This window comes from Lycorma delicatula, chromosome 1 (genome assembly GCF_047948215.1).
Source record: "Lycorma delicatula isolate Av1 chromosome 1, ASM4794821v1, whole genome shotgun sequence".
Lineage (NCBI taxonomy): Eukaryota > Metazoa > Arthropoda > Insecta > Hemiptera > Fulgoridae > Lycorma > Lycorma delicatula.
The window spans coordinates 121,827,331-121,851,615 of NC_134455.1; the positions used below are offsets into that span (position 1 = coordinate 121,827,331).

General features: G+C 29.2%; 1 protein-coding gene across 1 annotated transcript in view; it reads left to right on the top strand.

The window, feature by feature from the left end:
• The window catches only part of LOC142321793 (uncharacterized), a 159,112-nt gene extending 136,602 nt beyond the window's left edge, over positions 1-22,510 (top strand). The window contains exons 5-6 of the mRNA XM_075360191.1: positions 2,132-2,339; positions 21,547-22,510. Coding sequence (XP_075216306.1) covers positions 2,132-2,339; positions 21,547-21,626 — 288 coding nt within the window. The 3' untranslated portion in view covers positions 21,627-22,510. The remainder of the gene's footprint in view (positions 1-2,131; positions 2,340-21,546) is intronic.
• Positions 22,511-24,285: the final 1,775 nt, after the last annotated feature.

Here is a 24,285-nt window from a genome sequence, read left to right on the forward strand (position 1 = left end):
TAGGAAAAGGTTTGGAAAGCTAGCTGGGGAAGCATTCTCTTGGGGCTACTCAAAGGGCACCTTGAATGAAAAGGATAACGCATTCAAGAGTTTCACAAAGCATGAAAGAAATTTCGCGACCAGTTAAATTCAGAATCTCTCTCACTAGCTTTATAGTAAAGTTTATTTGAAAGAATTCTATCTAAACCTTAAAAATAGACAGTATTTAATACAAATTCTTTGGTTTTCTTGTTTCTATTTAGCGAGTAATATATACATATATAACTTTTTTTTTTGGTATTAGAATCTCTACGTATTCCATTTTATAACAAACAATTAGAGGTAAAATTATTTGAATTAACTGGTTTAAAGAAAATAATTTTTTATTACGGTTCTAATTAATTTTATTATTCGCAATAATTTTTATTTAAGCTGTAAAATTGAAAAAAGGAGTAAAATATAACTTACATTCTTTTAATTATTTGTTAAAAGTTTTTCCAGAATGATAAGTATTTTTAAAACAGTTCTACGTAAATTTGTAAGATAAGTCTTCTTAATACAGCCCAGATTTTATTTAAAAAAGGAAAGAAAAACAGATTATTCAAATTTTATTTTGATTAAAAATGTAAGTAAATGCTAACTGAAAATAATAATAATAATATTAATTTTGATTGTTAATCATAAATAACGATTATTTTTTATAATAACTAGCAGACCTAGCAATTCTTTTTTATTCCTAGATTTAAGTATATATATGTAGATTAAATGAATACAATTGAAAGTTTGATAAAATATTAAAAAAATGAACATTACGGAACTTAACAAAATTTAACCTTTCACTTTAATTCTTTTCCCTATTTCCCTTTTTCTCTTCTTTCCTTTTTTCCGATTACCCTTTTTCCCTTCTTCTATTTTTCCCTACTCCCCTTTTTCACTATGTTCCCTTTCCTCCTTTCCCTATTTCCTTTTCTTATTTTCCATTTCCCCTTTTACCTTTTTCCCCCGCGTGTAAATCAGTGCAATAGTTTTTTAGTCTATAACAGACACATATACGAACATTGCCTTTTATATATATAGAAGAAGAAAGTCAATTGTTTATTTCTTTTTTGCTTCATAAATATATCGACACCAGCGCCACCTAACAGGTATAGTTTTTGCAAAACGGTTTCTTTTCATTTAACTAATATATATTCTGAATATGAGCCAAATCAGACCATAAATGCAATTTTTCCAATTATCTCAATTTCAGCACCATCTAGCGGGTCCATTTTTTACAGAGGTATTTCTTTCTATGTAAGTAACACATATTCTGAATATGAGCCAAATTGAACCATTAATATCATTTTTCAAAATATCTCGGCCCCAGTGCCACCTAGCGGATCCAAAATAATTCAGAAACCTTCCCTGGCATGCGTTCAACCATTCCCCAAAGTTTCATCGCTTTCGGATGAATGGTTTAGGAAGGCATAAGAGACATACAGACAGACAAACATTCATTTTTATATATATAGATTATCACATTGATAGTATCCCTTATTGTGTTTTGTTTATCACAAAAAAAGTTAAATAAATTTATTGAATTTCAATTTTTCTATCACATTTTTTCGTAATTAATGCATTGTAACGTTCAACTGACACAGATGGAAGTTGATTTTTCTGAAAGTACTCAGTTTCAACACACAGAAATTCCTGTGATGGAAAGAGTAAAGATGTCTTCTGAGGCTATGTATCACCTGAATTTTGGTGGACTTCGTGTGTTGTCATGCAATGGTATCATCATTTTAGTTAATTAATCGGGAAATCACTTCTTCACTCCTCACTTTTCAGTTAGAGATGGTCTGAATACTTCTTAAAAATGTGAATTACTATTACATTTTTCGAAGTACATTATTTTATATCCATTTCATTACTGTACGGTTGCCTGCAGCAGTCGGATCTAACATATTCTGTCTTTAAGGGATACAATCGAGTTAGAGAATATGATTGCATGGGGTGTAGGTAGTATAATAACAAATAATGTTGCAAAACAAAGAGGTTGTATTATACACATTATAATTGAAAATTATCATTTTTAACTATTTGGCATGTTGTCAACTGATCAAGATGTATTCGCTTACAACTTTTTTTAAGAAAATATATTTTTTTATTACAGATAAACGCTAGCTTTGTAATACGTGATCGAGTAGGAGACAGATACGTAACTACGGCTGGTATTGAACAGCATTTAGATATTCCTGGAAAACAACGTATTATCTGCGTTGCTGACATATATGAGGTCGTATCAACTCAAACTGAAATTTTTTTAGAAGAAGAGAGACCAAGATTAGCTTCTGTTCTTGGAACCCGAGAATCTACACAAAGTAAGCTATACTTCTTATTATGGTTATGTTGTGCTTATATGTTTTGATTTATGTTATTAAACTGTCAGAATTATAAGTAGTTTATTTTTTTATTATTCAGGATTTTATAAAATTTCTTAATTAAATAATAAAGTCAGTATCTACCAGAACAATTTTCCTGAATTCCGTTGCAGACTGTCCATGTAACTGTTGTTGCAAGGGCAACCTGGAATAAATTACTGTATATTAATTTATAATAAAAAAGACTTCTTACGTTTTTCTTCTATAGTAATTACGCATGTTTTCTATTGATGTTAAATACAAATTCCGTGATCAGTTCATTAGCAATCCTTCTATTTATTTACGATTGTGTTAATTTTTTGTAGCAACCAAAGCTTATAGAAATAAATTATTTAATTTAAATACAAATTTTAATCCAAAGCTTCGTGATAGATAAAAAATAACAACTTCAATGCTTTATTTATACATGGATTAATACACCTTTATAAAAATTGGTGCAGTCAGTATAGAAAAATATAATCATTACAGACAAACGATTTAGTCACATTTAATGACATTTTTATTTAAAATCTATATTTTTTTTATGTAATAATGTTATTTAACGGAATTGATTTTATTTCACGACTATTGTTTGAGTTAAAAAAATACAAATTTTTAGTTTCATTAACATGCTTTCTCGTACACTAGTTGACTGATTTTCATATTAAGTTGAAGTCTGACCAATAAATAGTTACTTATACAAATCTTGGTGGTAATGGCTAAGTGTACTAGACTCACTATGCTCAGTTATTGTTCCTTGTAAATTATAAGCTCTATTCTTTACACAATTTACCTGTTTTCTTCCAAACTGCGATTATATATATATATATATTATTATATTATTATATATTATAAATATATATTATATGAAACAACTGTCGTTAGTGATTCACAACCAACGCCCAGCAAATATTACTAAAGATAAATTAATGGAAATTAGTTTACACATTCTTCTTATGGTGTAAGTGCACACTAAGAAAGGATTTTTTGAAACTCCTAGTTTAAAGGGTTAAAATGGAATAACAGTAAAATTTAAAATTCTATGAATTTATCCGTATCAGATGAAGTTATCAACAAGATCTTTGATGTGTGTAATTTAACCTTAAAAGATAGAATTATTTTTAATTCGATTGATAGATCGAATTTCACCCCGGAATTTTGAAAGGGGTGATGAAAGGTAAAATTGTTTAACAATTATTGCAAATTTCCCTCATTTCCGGCTAAACAAAACGAAATATTCAGTAAATTTGGGCATACAAATACTCTTCAGATAAATATCTAAAAAAAATTTTCGGGTTTTTTTATAACTTCGATCATTTAAGTGATGGACAACGTACGGCGCATCGGCTCAACCAATGCAGCTACTGGCACGTTACTGTAAGTGTAACGCAACTGGCTGCACCTTCCTCCGGATTCTTGGCTAAAGAACATGAAATAAAATAAAATGACCGCGATAGGGATTCTAGTATTCATGCAAAACTGTATATGAATATACTATATATATATGTATATGAGTATAGTGTGTACAAGAATATTGTTTGTGTGTGTGTGTGTGTGTGTGTGTATATACATATACACTGGTTGATCATTTGACCACGTTTATTATTCAACATCTAACAGTCCCATCGTATTTTTTTTTGTTGGCATGCATACCATTCCCGGGAGGGAACCTTTTTAATATTATTTTCAAAGAGGTGGAACCCACTCTCTTCTCTACACCTATTCCTACTCAAAAATCTTAAATTGCAATGGTAACGTTTAATTTCATTGACGATCCGAAAAAATAATGAATTTTTGTGAAAAAAATTAAAATCCACTCACCCCTTCGCTAGGTAGATGCGAAAAACCATTTGGGGTAGTACTTTTTTAAATTTCAGTCCAACAAAAATAACTATAAAATTACGTGATATTACTTCTTAACCCATTTGAAATAATCATAATCTGTAGATTACTACTGTAAAAACTAGTTTTTAAATTACCAACACAAAATTTGGCTCTTTAATGTTTTCTAAATTTTCAAGGAATGAAAACTTTTTTTTTTAAATGATACGATGTAGATTGTGACACCTCATTGGAAGGCTCTTAGTATGACAAGTTTTTTGGTACACATAAAATAAAAATTGGTTCAATATCATTAAAGAAAATAACTCGATTTTATATGAGATATTTTACCGCGACAATTCTTAAAAGTTTGTTTGCAAAAAAAGTTGAATTGAAAATTTTCAATGTCAAAGAAGTGGTTACATATTTATTTTTAATTTAGAAATTTACTTCAGACGAAGAAATTTACATTCATTTAAAGTAATTTTTTTTTATTATTGACTATTAAGGCTAGAAACAAGCTGACATGAAGTAATTAATATAGAATTAATTAATATAGAAAATGTTGTTTTTAATTATTTGAAAATTATTACTCAAAGTAATTGCACAGCATTTTATACTTTAATCATAAATGAGGATTCTATATAATTTGCATCAATTACTTTGTTTTCATAAAACTATTCTTCCACGAAGAATTTAAAACTCAACAAGATTTATGCTAATTTCTCTAGTACCAAATGTAACGCAGTAAATGTTTTTATTGCTTAAATATTTTATATTGATCTAATACGTTAAATTAGTTATTGTACACCGAGTAATACATGAGTATCTGACAATTATATGAAAAATTTTGATGTCTTATTAGAAAAAATGAATAGTCCCTCTAATGAATGGTTGGGCTCTCTTTTAACAGGTAACTATCAGGATGATATGTATGAGTGTAAGTGAAGTGTATTCTTTTACAGACTCAGGTCTAGTATTAAAATCCGTATAAAAGTAACTGTCTTTATTAGAATTTGAACATTGAAGTCTCGACTTTGAAATCAGCTAATTTGCGAAGACGCGTTCACCACTAGACCAACCCGGTGGGTGTATCAGGTAACTCTTAAAGATAAACTTTTGTTCGCAGCCCTAGGGGGTCAACTCGGAGTGCAGCGCGCGCGAGTGAATTCTTTTACGATCTACCCTTCATGATGTTATAATGAAACAATTAAAATTGCGTCCTTATAAATGATAAATATTGCAGCACATTTCAACCTTAGATCACACTACTAGGAAGCAATTTGATATGGAAATGATTGAAAGAGTTGAAAATGATTTTTACCTTAAAATAGATATATTCTCACACGAGGTTATATTTCACATGTCTGGAAATGTGAAAAAAAAAGAACGTTCGAAAATTGGAATCAGAGAATCACAAGTTACACTTAACCGTATTATAGATAACCAAAATATTAATTTTTGGTGCAGGCTGCTTCACAATCGAGTGATTGGATATTTTTTCTTTGTGAAAACGTTAATTAACGCGAATAACTATCTGAATTTATTAGACGGATTTGTTTACCTTTTGCTTGAATAGTTACAACCCAAAATCATATTCCAACAAAATAGAGCGTGACCACATTAGCGTTTATTAGTGCGTGAATTCCTCAACAAAACGTCGCTGAATTGGGCGTGATGAACCGATTACTGGATTAACTCGATCACCGATATAACTCCTTGTGATTTTTTCCTATGGGGTTTCATCAAGTTTAGTGTATACAAAAATCGTGTAGAGTGAATAGTGAATATCGATGACCTTAAGGAGAGGATTGTTAATGTATTTTAAACTCCTACATCGGAATATGCTGCAACAAACATGACATTAAATTGATTACCGGTGGATATTTTGCAAGATGCTGACGGTGCTACTTTGATTATCTTTTATTGTAGGTAAAAAAATATATATTAGTTTTAATGTTTCAGATTCTAAATTCTCTCTCTAGATTCATATAACCCATTTTTGTATCCAAACATATAAACTATTTAATCAATATCAAATTTGTTCAGATAATTTTCGAACACCCATTACTTCCATTTTATAAGTAATTTCATTTTTTTGCTATATCCTCAGGTATTGCATGTTTTATCTCTCACTTTTACATTTGATGCAAATCCATGCCAGATTTTATTAACATTAGGATTTCTAATCATTAATGATATTATGTCAACATTAATTTGGAATTAGCATTTCCTACTAAATGAATAGATTATTAAGAAATAATAGCGAAAAATGCCAAAAACAATGTAGATTATTTGGCCACTGGTGGGGAGTTTTCAATTTCATATTATGAAAATTAAATTCATTATGAAATCAAAATCAAATTACTGATCTTTATGGTTTGGCAAATATATAAAAAATTCTTTAATTTCTATATAAAAAACAATCCCTTTCAGCACGCCGGAAGGTGGAGGTAGATTTCATTGATGCTAAGTAGGGGATAAAAAAAACTTCAAAGTTAAGAAAAACTTCAAATTTACTCAATACGACAATGGTTGCGTGTGAAAAAAGTTTCACATATTTAGTACATAACAAGCCTCATCTTCTTACAATTCCATGTAACAACATGGAACGTCAACATTTTGGTCATCTGTTGCCCTAAGGGTTTGGTCATATCAAAACTTGTTACAGACAAAATTTTAGGTAATGTTTAGAGGACTAACGACCACATTAAACCAACTGATACTGTGCCTATTAAGAGAGGTATGATTTTTTGTCTTTGAAACCCCATTTTTTCCATCCCCTGGGTCAATAGTTCGTGATAAAAAACTTTACTTACCTAAGTTTTAGGCCCTTATCCAAAGAATAGTAAAAACTTTTAAAAAATTCAATATTTTACTTAGTACGGATTGTTACAGCGATATTTTTTATTCATAAAACCCCACCATTTTTGTCCCCATGGACCGATTTTTTCCATTACCGAACTCGATTGACATTTTGGGACGAGTGATTTTTACGGAACAATTTGAAACTGATTGGCGCAAAATTACGGAAGTCATCGTGTTCACAAGAAAGTGAAATAAATATATATATAAACTATTGAACTGAGGGTGGTTTCGGGATCTGGGGTATCTGAAACTCGAAGATATGTTTAATTTTTCCGGAAGTCGAAACATGGTACCCAATACAATGATAGCTTTCTTTTGAAATCTAACTAAAAATGGAAAGATAATATTTTATAACTATTTTTAACACAGTTCGTAAAAAATAATTCAGAAGAAGTATTCTAAAAAGGTGAAAACATTAAATATTTATTTCAGGAAGATAATTATGTAATTTAATTAATTATTGTATATTTTTTTTAACTTTATAGAACTTATTATTTATTTGCGAGTGTTTTCACTTTTTTTCTTTCAATTAGGTTGCCTTAACAATGCGATTGAAATAGGTTGGAATATATTTTTAATAAAGTTAAGTCGTAAATAAATTTATACTAATTAAGTTACATAATATTTTTGCAATTAAGATTAAATTAATGAAATTAGAGCAGTGAGTGATATAAAACAGAAGCTGCTTCTGCAATTTGTGCAGAAAGCAACTCTCAAACACGTCGCAGGTGCTTTCACTGTTGATATTAAATTTAATTGAAGTTTTTTGTAAAACTTCAAAGGATTTTATTTTAAATGAAATTTCATAATTCTACACAAGAAATTTTTTTAATAAAATAATCTGTCTACTCATATTTTCCTATATTATTAAGTTTCAATGGACAATTCTTTTAAATAATTTTCAATATAAAGTTTACAATTATTACTCACTGTTTATACGTCTGTTAATACGTCTCTCTCTGTGTGTGTGTGTGTGTGTATCTGCAAATATGAATGCATGAGTGTTGTGTACTTTTTGATTGTAAAACCCTTCTTTGTTAACAAAACAATATACAAATTTTTACGAGTATATTAAATATATAACCTGTTTAGAACAAAGTTACCTTTTTTCTCTTCCAGGAATATTTTCAATTGAAATAGTTTATAGTTTTAGAGAATGAAAAAGTATTGAAATTATTGCCGTTAATTAAGTTTCATACTTTATATATATATATATTTAATTTAAAAGCACCTGTAATAAAAATGTATATATTAATTGTTTTGTATTATGCAGGAAAGAGGCGTTCTAAAACGGTTCAGTCATTTTAAAATTTATCTGTTATATTTTATAGAAAATGTTGAAATCACTCTTTCCTTGGAATATTTATGATAATCATCGAAGAAATTTAGTGGAAAATTATAACTACTTTTTAACAAAATACCAGTATAAAGACAAAATACCAGTATATTGATGTAATTATTTAAGAATATTGTTTTATAGTAGTCACTGTTTAAAACAGTTTTATAATGGTTTATTTAAAATAAGAAATCAATTTTTTTTTTAAATAATAAAAATTGAATTATTTTAAATACAAATACTATAAAAATATAACAGAACAGATTACAAATGGATCAATGGTCAGTTGATATATAAACAGATCAAAAGTCTAATTACACAGGTCTGAAAGACCTGGTTGCCTGATTTTTATCTGTTTCTTTGTATTTTGTCTTTCCTGATCTCAAAAAATAATATATAGTATCATATTAAATGCAATTTTTCCAGTGAGGTTTTTCATAACTCATTCGTATTAAAGTTATTCAGTATATATATTTTTATTATATTTTAGTTATTGCATGAATCTGGTAATTGTTATCATGAATAAATTACCTCTTATTTTTAAAAACATTATCAATATCTATCATCATAATCCTAATTTTATGTCCTGGTTTTCTTATAAACTCCAAAATTAAGAATTGTTATCATAAAACTGTTAATATCAAAATTTACATAAAGTAGAAATAGCATTGGTTATCCTCTGAACTAATTAATTTTGCAACTCAAAACAAATCAAGAACCTGTGTCAACAGTGATTTCTTTTATCACAATACATCTTTTCTTTTGACAGTAAATTTAGTTATGTTGCGTTTAGTGATTTGTTGTGAGGTGAACAACCCATGGTTTTGTAAATTATCCAGACAGATTTTGATACATTTTTGAAGAGTTGGTAATAAAACAAAAAAATATTAAAAAGCATTACAAATTTTATTAGCAAAATCTATCATGCATACATTTAAATGAAGTTGAAGATGAATGTAAATCATGGGCTTTTTATAAACTTTAGTTTGTTTTGTTTTGGAGGATCAGAGGAACTAATCAAAAAGAAAAATAAATCTGAAAAATTTACAGGAAGACAAAAAATCACTCGTTATTTTTGCTTTTATGATATTAAAGACTATTCAAAAAATTTAGAAAATCACATTAAAACCAAATTCATCAGCACTACAACTGTTACACAATGTTTGGAAGTTCTTGTGTTTCTTCCTTGCAAAATATTAGAAGAACGTTCTCACACACTTTTGTACTTGAACAAAATAATCAAGAAAGCGACCTACAATTAACTAAAAATTATACTAAATTTTTGGGCTCAGATTAAGTGAAAAAAACATATTGACACAGTAATATCTATTTATTTCTATAAAAAAATAACACAAGAATTTATTCCCTTCTTTTCAAAGGAACGCTATTTGTTCACTGTAGCGGTATTGCTAGTTTGATACAGAAGTTTGGCATTGTATATTAAGTAGATAAATGGAAGAAACATTTTCTTGGATCTTATAATAGCTATTCTTTGACATAATATGAACTAGCATGCTTTTCTGTACCTGTTGTTCATTCACAACTAAAAGAAAGTTACATTAATTTATAAATAACTGGATGGATTTTTAAAATACTGATTATGCTTCTACGTTAGCAAGGTGGAAGATATTAAGTACCCATTCTTCTTATCTGAATTTGATAGCTGAACGAGATGTTCACAAACAAGATGATATTTGCAAAACACAGTGGTTGACAAAAATTTCTTGTGGCAGGAAGAAAGAATACTTTGATTGTTAGTTGATCCAAATGAAAGCTTCTGCCATCACTTCCTATAAAACTGAGTCTCACTAAGCAGTCTTTTAAAGGCTTGTCAAAAGCGAAAAAAACTGCTTTAATATCTATATCTGAAATAATCTCAGCTTTTTGAATCAAATTTGAAAGACGGGATATTAAATTGGCATTTAGTATAGTAGATATGCAAAAACTTATGGCAAACAAAAATTTCCTGCTGAAAATTAACAATACTGAAAACGATGCTTAGATTGTTTTTAAAGTTGTTTTAACCAAGTTCTTATATATTTATCTATCCAAGGAAATGAAGAGTGGAGGATTTGTAGTTTTCAATTCTGAAAAATAGAATGAAAAAATAAAACCGCAATAATATTGAGGAATAAACGCTGCAAAACAGATATGGAATGTATATTTTTTAAATGGTAGATTAATATATTTAAGGATTGGAAGTTAACAAAAATTTTGTTATAATTAAAATATATAAACTAAATTATAAACAAGATATTAAAAGGATGAATGAGATTGTTGAAGATATAAAAATATCAGAAAAGACATGCTGTAATGTACTGATGGGAGATTGCAAGACTCTGGTTGGAGAAGGTGAAGAAGGAAGTGTGACAACAAATTTATCTTAGTAAAGGGCAACAGATTAGTAGAATTTTATCAAGAGAAAAATTATTTATAACAAATAATTGGTTCGTAAACCATGAAAAAAGAATATATATGTGGATATCCCTTTAGCTATTAAAGATGATTATAGAGAGGTAGCGTGAGGAATAGGAATGGATCTATGAGTGTTTCATAGATTTACGAAAAGCATTTGATAGAATCAGAAATAAATTGATGGTGATTCTTAAAGAGAGATTCCTAAAACTATTAAAAAGAAATGAAAGTAAGTAATAATATGAATGACTAGGTGGTCTAGGTTGACCCACCAAGTTGGTCTAACAATGTACGCGTCTTCGCAAATCAGCTGATTTCAAAGTCAGGAGATCAACATTCAAATCTTAGTAAAGGAAGTTACTTTTATACGGACTTGAATACTAGATCATGGATATCGGTGTTCTTTGGTTGAGTTTGACCATTCCATCTCAGGAATGGTCAAACTCAGACTGTACAAGATTACACTTCATTTACATTCATACATATCATCCTCATTCATCCTCTGAAGTATTATCTGAAAGGTAATTACCAGAGGCTAAACAGGATAAATAAAGAAAGGTGATCTAGGTTGACCCACCAGGTTGGTCTAATAATGTATGCATACTGACTTGAATACTAGATCGTGGATACTAGTGTTCTTTGGTGGTTGGGTTTCAATTAATCACATCTCAGAATGGTTGACCTGAGACTGTACAAGACTGAGACTGTACTCTTCACTTAAACTCATACATATAATCCTTATTCATTCTCTGAAGTAATACCTGACGGTGATTCCAAGAGGCTAAACAAGAAAAAAATGATGGTCTAGGTTGAGGTAATAGGTAAGGATACTGCCTCTCGCTCACACTGTTCAACAATTACAGTGAAGTTATGATAAGAAATATATTACAAGGAAGATAAGAAAATACAAGTATAGGGGGATGAAAAATAAGATGCATGATTTTTGATGATGCCATATACACTCTTCAAAAATGTTAACAGTCCTGAATGAAGGAGTAATTTGGTATGGAATGAAAAGAAATATATACTCATAAGAAAAACTAAAGAAATAGAAGTAAAGAAGAAAATGGGTTTAGTGATAAGCACAAGTAAAGGAAGTATAGAAAAATTAAAATATTACAGTTATTTGGATATTATAGAGTTAGAGAACTGGAAGAGTGAAAAAATTGAAATAAAAGAAACGGTAATGATGTCAAAGAAAACCTTCAGTGAAAAGAGGGAATTGAGTCTTGATAAAGTAAATTCTCTGTATCGATTGTCTTGTTATATGCAAGTTGAAGCATGGATGATAAGGAAGAGACTGGATTGAGGCTTGTAAGATGTGGATATGGAGAAGCACAGATAAAATAAGATGGGTAGATAAAGTAAGGAATGAAAAAACTGGAATATAAAATTAGAAATGTAAAAAATAAAAAAATACACTTATGTGGGAAATATGCATAAGAAAAGGACACTGGTTAGTACATGTCATTAGAGGAAGTCGAATCTTCAAAACTGTATTGAATGGATCAGTTGATAAAAAAAAGATGTATGAAAGAAGGTTGAAGTTAATAGAATAAATGAAGACTGGAAACTTCAAGGAAACAATGAGGAAGGCTTGGGACAGAAATAGACGGAGACAGAGATGGTGTAACGGACGTCCACCAGGTAAAACACGAGATGATTTACTTTTTTTAGTTTGTTGATCACTTGATATACTCGTAGAAGTAAATTTATTAAATCCTAAAAAAATATTAAGTTAATCCCTTTTATAAATTTTGATCACATGAGTGTCTAAGACAGAACAAGATGACACAATAACATCATGAATTCAACAAGCTCAATTTCCTCTAAGTCAGTTTGTAATTAAAATAAAGATTACTATTATAATTAAAAAAAAAAAAAAAAAAAAACATTCAAAAAGTAAAAAAAAAATACAGATGTAAATCAGGATTACAAAAGAAAGAGTTATGCAGAAAATCATCATAATCATCATTATGTGGTATTCTGCCTGTTGGCAGGTCCCTGGCACCACTGCTGTTTCCATCTATTTTTGTTCCATGTTTTTTTTCATCTCATCACAACCTTCACTACCTTTTATGTCGTTTATTAACTTTAGCTTCTTCCTTTTTTTCTTTTTTGAGTTCAACCGAGCCTTTAAAAATACATTTATTTTTACATTTCCCCAAATTATATGCCCGATTCAGTTTCCTTTCCTCCTTCTTCATTTTCACCGTATCTTCATTTATTATTTTTAATACTTCTACGTTACTTACTTTGACCACCCATCTTCTCATCCTGCTCCAGACACAAATCTCAAAATTCTCGATTTTATCTTTTTTTCTTTTTCCCCAGTGTCCATGTTTTACAACCATACAGAAATATACTCCAAACATAACATTTTCTCATTTTAATGTCTTCTTTATTCTTCCAGTATTCAATTAGTACTGTCCCTAGATATCTGTATCTTTACTTGTTCAATTTGCAGAAACTACAAAAAAGAGAATTAAACTGGTTATAACATGATAGAAAAGCGGAATCTTGACAACTTCACTCTAAGTGTTAATAGAAGGAGAAATGAAGCGAGGAAAATAAGTATCGGTTAAGGAAGTTTTTAAAAACAGGTAGGCTAAGGAAAAGGCTTAGAAAAGAAGTGGATGGAGAAGTGGCGGCGGACTATCATCAACATCAGTTGATGATAGCGCGCGCATACACATAATATCACTTATTTGGGAAAAAGACATTCTTAATTTATGCTTTGATATGATCATAATTCTGCAAAAACAGCAGCCAATATTTTTATTATAACATTTTTTCAATATGCTTTATAAGTTGTACAAAAGCAATAAATAATTCATCAGTATATTTTCCTTTATTTCTATCTATTCAACAACTTAGATGGAATAAAATAAATTCGTGCACTAATCGGTACCATAATATTGCCACATACGAAAATCTTAATGCCAGTTATTGACGCCGGACGTAAATTAATTTATTGCTAATTGAAATTAATTTACAATATTTTTAGGATTTTAATAGAAATTTTTCTATAGGCTTGCTATTGTTTCTTGTAATAAATACTTATCAGTGTCTACGTATAGAGTAAATAATAAAACATTTTTAATAATTTGTTACCAGTAAAAATGTGATTGAAATAGCAAACCATTCGTCATGAAAATGAGTAAAATGTTTGGTGATTTTCCGAAAATTTTAAACAGATACAAAAAATAATAATTAACGTTTACTATTATTCCTAAAAACGTCAATTGAATGTAATAAATCAAAATTTTAGTGTAAATAATTACATAAATATGTACGGTTTTTCAATGCCACGCTCACTGCTCAAAACTCACCATTCTCTGCTCGCCTGTCGTATTGTAGCCGCTGCCTAAAATTATCTAAGCCGAAAAGAATTGTTATGTAAATGTTTCGTCTTATACCAAAACATTTGCTTCAAATAAAGTAAATTATTTGAAACTATAAAATGTGTCTCAAACATTTATAATTCCGTTTTATCTAGCGTGCATATTGCGTGTTTTATTTTATTGTTAAAACAAAATGAATAAAATCTAGGAAATAAAATTGCAGCTAACTTGCGTGATATAACTCACTATAGTGTATATCTAAACAACATTGTCTTCTTCACTGCAACCTTTTCAATTAGATTTTTCCGCTGTTTAAAATATTCTAACACTTAATAATAGTTTCATTCTTTTGTTTTGTTTTATTCTGAAATTGATTCACAACATTCTTTTAAATTTATTGTAGATTTAACGTCGTTTTTTATAAAAATTTAAATTATTAAATGTTATAAAAATATAAAGTTCAAATGATTTATTACTGATAAAAACCGGCGCTATTCTCAACAAAAATAAAATAAAATATTTTTTATTATCTAACATAATTGAAATTAAATATTCATGGAATTCCGTGAAACTCATATTTTTCCTGAAATATAATTTTTCATTTTCGTTTATTAACTTTATTCCCATTGGTAGAATAAAAAAAGAAAAAAAAAATTCGATTAAATACTTCATATACAAAGAGTAGATGATTTCTAAAATAAATTACCACCATTCGGTGAACAAATACAAAAATATTTGTTTTCCTAAAAAGAGACGTACCGATAAATAAAATCACACACATCAGAAATCAACGTAAAAATTCATAAATCACAAACCAATTTTATTTGAGAATTGTGCAAGTGTTATTAAATGAAAAAAAAAAGACAAATTTTTACCCACTTTTCATTTAAGTCACTTCTGACCCTAGATGAAAAGTTCCCTGGAATTTGCAATTTCCAGCTTAAAAAATAATTTACTCAGTTCGATTTAGTCAGCTTTTGATAAGCATTTTATCAAACCTCCATTTACTCCAGAAGAGCCAATGGAAGACAAATGACATTTCGCTTTGTTAATGTATTTCATAGTCCCCCAATATTGTAAATTATAAACATCATTTTGACAACCAGATTAAAAAAATATCAGTTTTAAAATTGACATTGCTTCCATTAACAGCCTTTGATCATCCATATCGATAAGCAAATTGTACCTTTCGTAGTTATGCATAAATCAGTAACCGAGAACTGATAATTTGCTAGCCGTAATTTCGTCTGTAAGAATCATTTTGGTTTATTATTATCGTTAATGTTTATTATTCTGCTTCCCAAAATAAAATGTGGGAGTCGACTGAGATTAGTAACCAATCTGTGATCATAATATAAAAATGCTCTAATTTTGTATTTAGCTGGACGACTGCCAAATAATCTAAGAAAAATTAAAATTACATACAACGTTTAATAAATTTAAGTCGGATTAACATGATTTTTTTATAATCTCATTATTTTTATATTTTCTATTTCATTATTTTTTAGATTTTTTTATTTTCTTATTTCTGCATTTTTAAATAAGAAAATATAAAATTAACGAGGCGTTTGAGTAAACACACATCCTATCAATACATATTAATTAAAAACAGGGTGAATTTTCCACATAATGTAATTTTCCATAATGTTAGTTTATTATAAATTCATATAAATATTGTGTTCGTTGAAATTATTATGAATGATTCAACAAGAGTAATGATATGAGTATCTGCATAATGTATAGAATGGCTAACACATTGCAGTTATTTTACTAATTTACTAGTTAATTAATTAAGGATCTAATTAACTAATTTCCTAACATTTATTTAATTAGTTAGAAGAAAAACCAAGTTGTATCTTAAGTAATCAACAGAATGAAATATAATAATGCTTTTAAAGTATAAAAAATTAAAAAAATATGTAATATGAAAACTTAAAAAAAAATCAATAAGCTTTGATGTATTCAGTTATTCCTACTTGAGGTTTCACAATTTTTACATTTAAACGAAAAATATTAATTTGCTTTTCGTAACATTTTTCTCATGTTCAGTACTAAATTAAATATTTGTTACAATTTCTTTTAACAAATATCTTAAACAATTAACTTGACTAAAAATATAGTTATGCTACTGATTCCTTACCTTAATGTGATATATAAAATCTATTTTATTTTTTGGAAAGATTGACAACTCGCCTGGCTAGTAACTTATGAAATACCATGCAGCCTACTCTTTATATTTCTGAAGTTAACTTTTGTTTAAAATATTTTTTATCCTACTATTTTTGGATGGTTAATATCGAATGAATTGAATGTGGAGGTATGAAGTGATCCAATTTTCTGAAATGAAATTGAAATAAGTATTATAGTCCTTGTCATGAATATAATAAAAGGGTAACCATTTTTATTACTGATTATAAGTAAAAATAACTAACAATATAGGCTATAGGCTAACAAATATGAAAGAAATATTAAGTTTATTGTATTACAATATTTTATTCTGTAGCGAAGTTCTTATTTAAGTTAAAATGCGTACGATCAGTTTGGAAAAAAAATATTTTAATGCTTAGAATATCAGTAACAGCGAAAGTATAGTATATGGTAAACATTAAATTTTAGATGAAAACTTATTGAAAACCTTATCACGTATATGTCTACAGGAATGTTTACGGAATATCTGGAGTTTTGTTCTACCTCTTGAACTTCCATTGGTTATTCATCTTATAATTGATATATACTTTTTTTTCTATATTTAAAGAGTATTAATTTTATAATTTTAGATTTATTTTATTTATATGAAATTACAACTAGGAGAACTCTTCAAGACATATGAAAAATTATCAATTTACTTACCAGAGGTCAATATCAGCACGATACAATATCAGAGGGAAAGAAATGTAAAAAGAATTCTATTATTGAACTAAATGTAAATCGGAAATTGCTCAAATTATATCCATAATTCAACAAGTAAACATTTTCTCTTGGTTTTTTCTACCTGGTTAAGATTTTTTCATAACAGTAATACTTTTTGACCAGAAACTGGTGTATTTATAATTATATTAAAAATGAAGTCTTTAAATTTAAATAACCTGAAGAAATTAATTAACTTTACTTTTATACCGTATAAAAAAATTATTTTCAAGAATTAGATAAGGTAATTAAATTAACGTGCTTTACATAATCGCTTTGAAGCATAACTTCACAGCATTTTTAGCCCACTGATTGCAGTGATAATCTAAATAACAGTAATTTTAAGTAGAAGTATTCAGCTTAATATCTTAAAACTGTTTCTATATATAGTTAAAAAATTCTACAATCTGTTTGCCTGAATAATACATTATATAGATTACATCGCCAGAAAATAAATTACAAATTTATGAGGTCAGCCGTTGCGGCTTTCCCCATACTAGAAATTCAAATATTGAAAACAGATTTTAGTACTTATTTGCGGGCTGTACTTATTTTTATTGTAAATTTAGCAGACCCGACAATGCTTCGCTAATGCTAGATTTGAGTATATATATTAAGTAATTAGAATTGAAAATTTGGTAAAACATTAACAAAATGATCATTACGGAACTTCACAAAATTTAACCTTTCACTTTCTCCTTTAACCTTTAACCTTTATTTAACCTTTCTCCTCTTTCTCCATTTTCCTTCCCCCTTTCCTTTTCCACAATTTCCCTTTCCCTTTCCCCTTCTACTTTTTCCAATTTTAATTTTTTTACCATTTCCCTTTGCTCCTCCCTCGTTTCCCTTTCCCGTTATATTTTTTCTCCTTTCTCCTTTCGATTTCCTTTTTCCCGTTTTTTTCTTTTTTCCATTTTCCTCTTCTTCCCTTTTACCATTTCTGATTTTTCCCTTTTTCCCCGTGCGTTAATTAGCCCAGTTGTCTATGGCGGACACACATATCGGAAACATTTCAATGGAATCGTATAGTATTTAGTATACCGTATGTTGCCTTTACGTCCAACAGATAGTGGTCCTTTAAAAAGAAAAAACAAATTTTAACTGTCATAGGTGTGACATCTTAGGTAAATAAATATTAGGTATATAAAAACACGTGCGTATTCGAATGCAACATTATGTCAAAATTTCAAATCAGTCGGTGAAGAACTTACGGAGATTTAAGATTTTGAATAAACGAACGTACATTTTTATTTATGTAGATTAATTTGTTTTTATGGATATTACAATAACAATATAAATTGATATTTAACAAAATTATATCAAATTGAGTAAACCACTTATTAAACTTACTAATCACAGAAGTCGATATTAATATAGACAATAATCGAGATAGAAAATAACATTAAATATACCAAAAGAAATGCTAGGTTATACATTTATTTATGAACTATATAGTAGTGAAAGTTGTAAGATTTGCACTGCGTTAAAATCCAGAATGATAAGAAAGCTACAGTTAAAATTTGTAATGATTGTTAAAGTAGTTTTCGAGGTAACCGGGAACAAACGAAAAAGATGTTCTCTCTTTAAACAGTAGTGAGAAAAGCAAATTATAAGATATTTGTATTCAAGTTTCAATCAATTTTTTAAATAGAAACACACGAAATATTAAGGTGAAAACGTTAAGTGTAAAATATTACTACACAGTAGTTCACATTTCAGAAGCCGTTATCGAAAAGTATTTTGCATGAATATTTATGTACACGTTGAAGAGGACACAAATAAATCATATTTATATTATTATTACTTTTTTTTAATTAGTATTATTTAAAACTTCATTATGAAAAATATTGTTTTCGTTAAACAAAATCGTTTAATTGTATTTTAAATAAATTGGTGGGAAGACTTTTCAAATTGTTCAGCAATTTATTAAAAATTGCAGTATAATCATAATAAAGGCCCTTCTCTTAAGCCGAAGTATGGTGATTTATACGAAAAAACTTTGTTTGTTTTAGTGTACTTAGATGATGTAATTTTTTAAAATAAATCACCATTCGTTTTAGCATACTATCAATGATAAATTTAAATCTACACGTTTAAACTTATAGGCGCAAAGTCTGCCCATTTTTTTCTTCAAAGCTCGTTCTGACTTTTTGAGGGAGCCCCAAGAAATTAAATTTTGTTCTTAAATTTAAATTAAATATTTATTAATGATGACAAGTTTGGTATTTTATAAAGGCGGTTCAGATCAAAAGAGGTTTTGTTACAAACGAAATCAAATTGATCATCACACGTGAACTTGTAATCTAATAAGCACCCAGAAATTCGTTTTGTGGGTAGCAGAAATATTATGATGAACAATTTTACAGCTACCTGAGAAGAACAATGAAATGACTTTATCCATATACAAAGTTTGATGGTTATAATCCATCCAACGGATAGTATTAGAACTGTCTTGGAATTTTCAGTTCTTTTTAAATAATTACCATTATATATATATACATATATATATATATATATATATATATATATATATATATATATAAGATTTATTGTCAGGGAAAAGGGTTACAAAAGTAAATCAAGATTTTTAAGGAAGGTAATAACTAAAGAGTAAAGAAATCTATGGGATCGAGAACAGTTTTCTGAAACATTCCTCTTTCTACATCTAATGTGAAGACCTTTTTTTATACTCGGCCCAGAGGCGTTTCCTTTAACACAAAGGAGGCCTCCCCACCCACCGGCTAAAAATCCGGCACGGCAGGCCGGCCCCCGGATCTTCTGTTGTCTGCCTTAAATCCCTAGCGGACGGTAACCAAGCCCGACTATGTCGTCCCCAGCCCACCCGCCAGAGACCGGTCCCGGTCGTCATTCGGTCACTGGCATTGGCTGCCTCTAACCACGGAAAGCGGAACAACCAGGCCCGGCTATGCCGTTCCTAGCACCCCCCTCCACCCCCCGCAAATGGGTCTTGGTCTTAACTTTTTCTCCACCTACTGGCCCCTGGAATCACCACCCGACATTGTAGGCCACATACTAAGCATGCGACCACTCACGGATGCGGCTGTCCACTCTTCCCTACTCTGACATCATCTACAACCCTCTTCTCCCCCCTTTTGGAACTTGGCGGTGAGGACTTCGGTCGCGAAGGTCTCAATCTTCCTCCAGTTGGCCCCCGATCTGATGTGAGGATCTGTATGCTTAAAAGTTCACATGATTTCTCATATTTTAATAAGAATTTCAACTTGAGAAATTCTTAATAAATAAACGAATTTTCAATTACTTCATTATGGTAGTAAGGTATGACTAACCAGTTCTAAGCAGCTTCTCTGATAATGTAACTACTAGTTATTTCCTCAGTAAAATACGAGAAACTAAATGATTTGTATAATTAGGATTTTAAAAAAGAATCTTTCCTCTATTTACGAAATTAAAAATATTTTCAAAAACTGGGAAATGGCTGTATTAGTAGGAATTTTCTTCCTAAAACCGTGATAAAAATTTCTTAATCCGTTATGTATTTCAAGAAATGTTAAAAGTCGATTTTCATAATTTTTTCAAGAAAAAGGCGAAAATACCTAATTACAACAACAAAATTGGTCTATAATTTTGTAAATCATGTGCAAATCCATTCGTAAGGAGACGAACACAAACAGACGTTTTAAGACATTTTGGAAATACAGGGTTGCTGAAAGATTCAATAATTAAATCTGTAATAAGGCTAACAATAGTATTTACCACTTCTTATAAAATACTAGCCGGAATATTATCAATACCACCCAATTTTATATACAACATTTCTTTATACCAAATGATAAAATTAAAATAATTAATATATATAATTTTAAAAAACCGCTTACCAAATTCCAGTTCAATTTCCTCGAGCGCTTTCGACTATTCTGCTATCTTCAAGATAATATAATTATGATTAAAATTATAAAACTACCATACTTGAATTATATATACATATATGTATATATAAAACAATTGATCGTCATTTTATTATTCGTCAAAAGTTAAAGTTTAAGTCTAAGTGACTACTATTGCAATAGTTTCTCAGTGGTTATGAGCTCTGTAAATTGTGGAATGAGAGCTCATAACAATTGAGGAACTATTACAATCACATGGAGTTAAACTTGACTTTTGACGAATAATAATAAAATGACAATAAATTGTTATATATATTTTCAAATTTTCAAGGATGGTCGTTTTATAAATTTAGTCATAATTATATTTCTCTTGAAGATGGAAAAATAGCCGAAAGCGCTCGAGGAAATTAAACTGGAATTTGGTGAGCTGTTTTTTTTTTTTTTAAATTATATATAATAATTATTATAATAAATGGCGCCCCCAGTTCAAAAATTTAAAATAATTAAAGAAATAAAATAAAATCAATGAAATAAAAATATGATATTCATGTCGTTACAATAGTACTGATAAAGTTTGTTTAATTAAACTTTTTTTTTTTATTTTGTTCTAGATGGTTGTGAGGCAAAAGGAGATTTATTCAGTATTTGGCTGATTGAACTGACATTGCTGACATTTTTTTCTCAGAGATAGCTAACCGCCTTGTCTTGGATTCATGGCTAATAACCAGCCTTGAGGCAGTGTTACCAGTGCAATCAATGTGTACGTCATTGTCTTCAGTGCTTTTTATGATTCATCAAACATTTTCCTGCATGTTGTAAATAGAATCTTTGTATCAATTTTTAAGTCAGGATGAATACATTTAAACAAATTAGTAAAGTACATAGACTAAATTTAACGGAAGGGATATTTTCGTATTCCTAAAATTAGTTCATTGATGATGAAACTTTATGAAAAGATATTTTCGTGTAAATATCCTAAATGGTAAGAGTGTAATATAAATGTAATAAAGTGAAATTAACCTAAATACTTTTCTAATAAACTGTTTAACCTAATATTTCCATTGTTTAAATTAAATTTCCTAAGTATTAAAATTTTATTTTATTGTTGTAAATTTGGATCTAAAATTGTGGTTAAAATTTGATGTCATATTTTGTTAATAGAAATTTAAAATATAATTATTTTGCTTCTCTTTCGATTCCACAACTTGTGTGAATTTTTAGAGAAAATGTTAGTTCAAAAAAAAAACGTTTTCTTACAGTTTCAGCTGTAAAATATTTAAACCGGTGATAAAAAAATCTTTTCATTAATTAAATTTTCTTTTAAATTTCTGTATTTTCTAGAATCCTGTAATTAGTAGATGTAAGATTAGGAAGGTAGTAAAAAAGGTTCTCTGCAAAGAACTATCATAATACTTCTGCGATAAATAGAAGCGACAGATTATTTTCTGAACATTAGTAATACTATATTTAAAAACAACCACAAACTTGTGCGTTATTAACAAAAAAGGAAATAAAAGATATATATTATGTTTTTACCTTGTGTAAAACTTGTATTGAAATAAATATTAAAATATAAGAAATTAAAAATTTAATTATAGTTTTATTTCATACAACTTATGCGTCAAAACACCTTTCTTTTATTTTCGTACTAAACTTTAATGTTAATCGATAAAAGAAACATCACTGTTAAACTTCATAATCATTAATATAAATTTTAAATTATCTATTACCTACATCGTTCATTGCTAATGATTATTAACGTAGTCCTCTTTCTACACACAGGCACGCACACGCGAGCGCACACACGGCGATTAGTATACTGACATAAAACATAACTTGCATGGAAGGATATTTTACCATTCTTGACGTAAATTTCTATTTATTGTTACTATTTTTATTGTGTTGTTATCCTTAATTAGTAAATTTCTTTTAAACGGTTTTCTTCTATACAAAGCTTAGTCGATTTTCAGAAAAAGAATTTTTCGTATTAACAAACCTGCAGAGGTTTGTTAATACGAAAATGAATTACTGCAGAGTAATTGCTGTCTTTCTTAGATACCTTTTATCTTTTGTAAATACCTATATCGATTAAAAAATACACTTGTTCAATTTTATTTTATTACATAAATTTTAACAGATATGTTGGATATTAAATGATTAATTTTTTTTATTAGTATTTACGTAACGATTACTTTTAACATTATTTATGAGTTGGCGTGGCTCAGCCCAGATAAAATCGTTGGGTACATGCTCCTAGGCAGGAGGCAATGGAAAGCCGTGGAGAAAATGGTCGGCAGAATTCTGGCTACAAAGAAAGAGGAGGGCAGACTCGGTGAGGCGGTTCTACGAGGTTAGGAACAGGATTTGAGGAGGAATGCTTGCTTTAAGGAAGAAGCGGCCATTCGATGCTTGACGACGCCGTGATTAATTTTTATTTATTTATTTTTATTTTGTTTTACAGGAGAAGTAGGGTGAGGTGCACTCATATATGTGTGACGGAATGTTATAATTAAAAAAAAAGGATAGAAGCGTGGTGACGTGCAGGGCCTGGGATTTAGTCTTTTTGCCTAGATTCAAGAGTGGAATACATTCAAGAGTGGAGGGGTCGGGACTCCCCGATGATGGCATAAAGAACCCTCAAGGTGTGAGTGGGTCGAGAAGTGAAGGATATGCGAAACGTACATCTGGAACTGTTAGATTAGGGACAGAATGGGTAGCTCCTTAGCGGAAGGACATAGCGGCTATCCGGAAGAGGAAGGTCGGTGTGTCCTAGTGAAGTTGGGGAGACCCCGGTGGGAAAGCTCCAGAAGGGGGCTAGCTTGGGTAGACAGAGACTGCTGTCACGACACTCCGAGGTAGCTGTGTTTTGCTTAACCGCGTGGACCGGTTGCCTTGGGGGTGTTTAAAAAAAAAGTACTTATGAATTCAATAAAACGTGTCTATTTTTTTGCCGGTTATATAGCAAAAACCTGAGTTACTATGAATTGTTAGTAAATGTAGTACATCAGAATAAAAAAGTGACGACTTTTTTACGAATTTCTTTTTAAATATTTGCTATATAAACTTCCTTCATTTAGAAGTACGTTTTATTAAATTTTGATGAGAAAGGATTATTTTTTCATATAGGGAGCAAGTAGGTGTAGTGTTAGTTTCCTTTAATTGCAGAATCTCTTCACTGCTACACTTCATTTAAAATTCATTTTTTACTCTAGATGATTCCTGATTCCTTCTTTCTCGCTTATAAATTATCACCGTTAAATGAAAATATGAATTAAGTCAAAATATGAATTAATATAAAAATATGTATTCAGTCACTTCCGACTGGATAATAAAGAAATAAAAAAATAAGA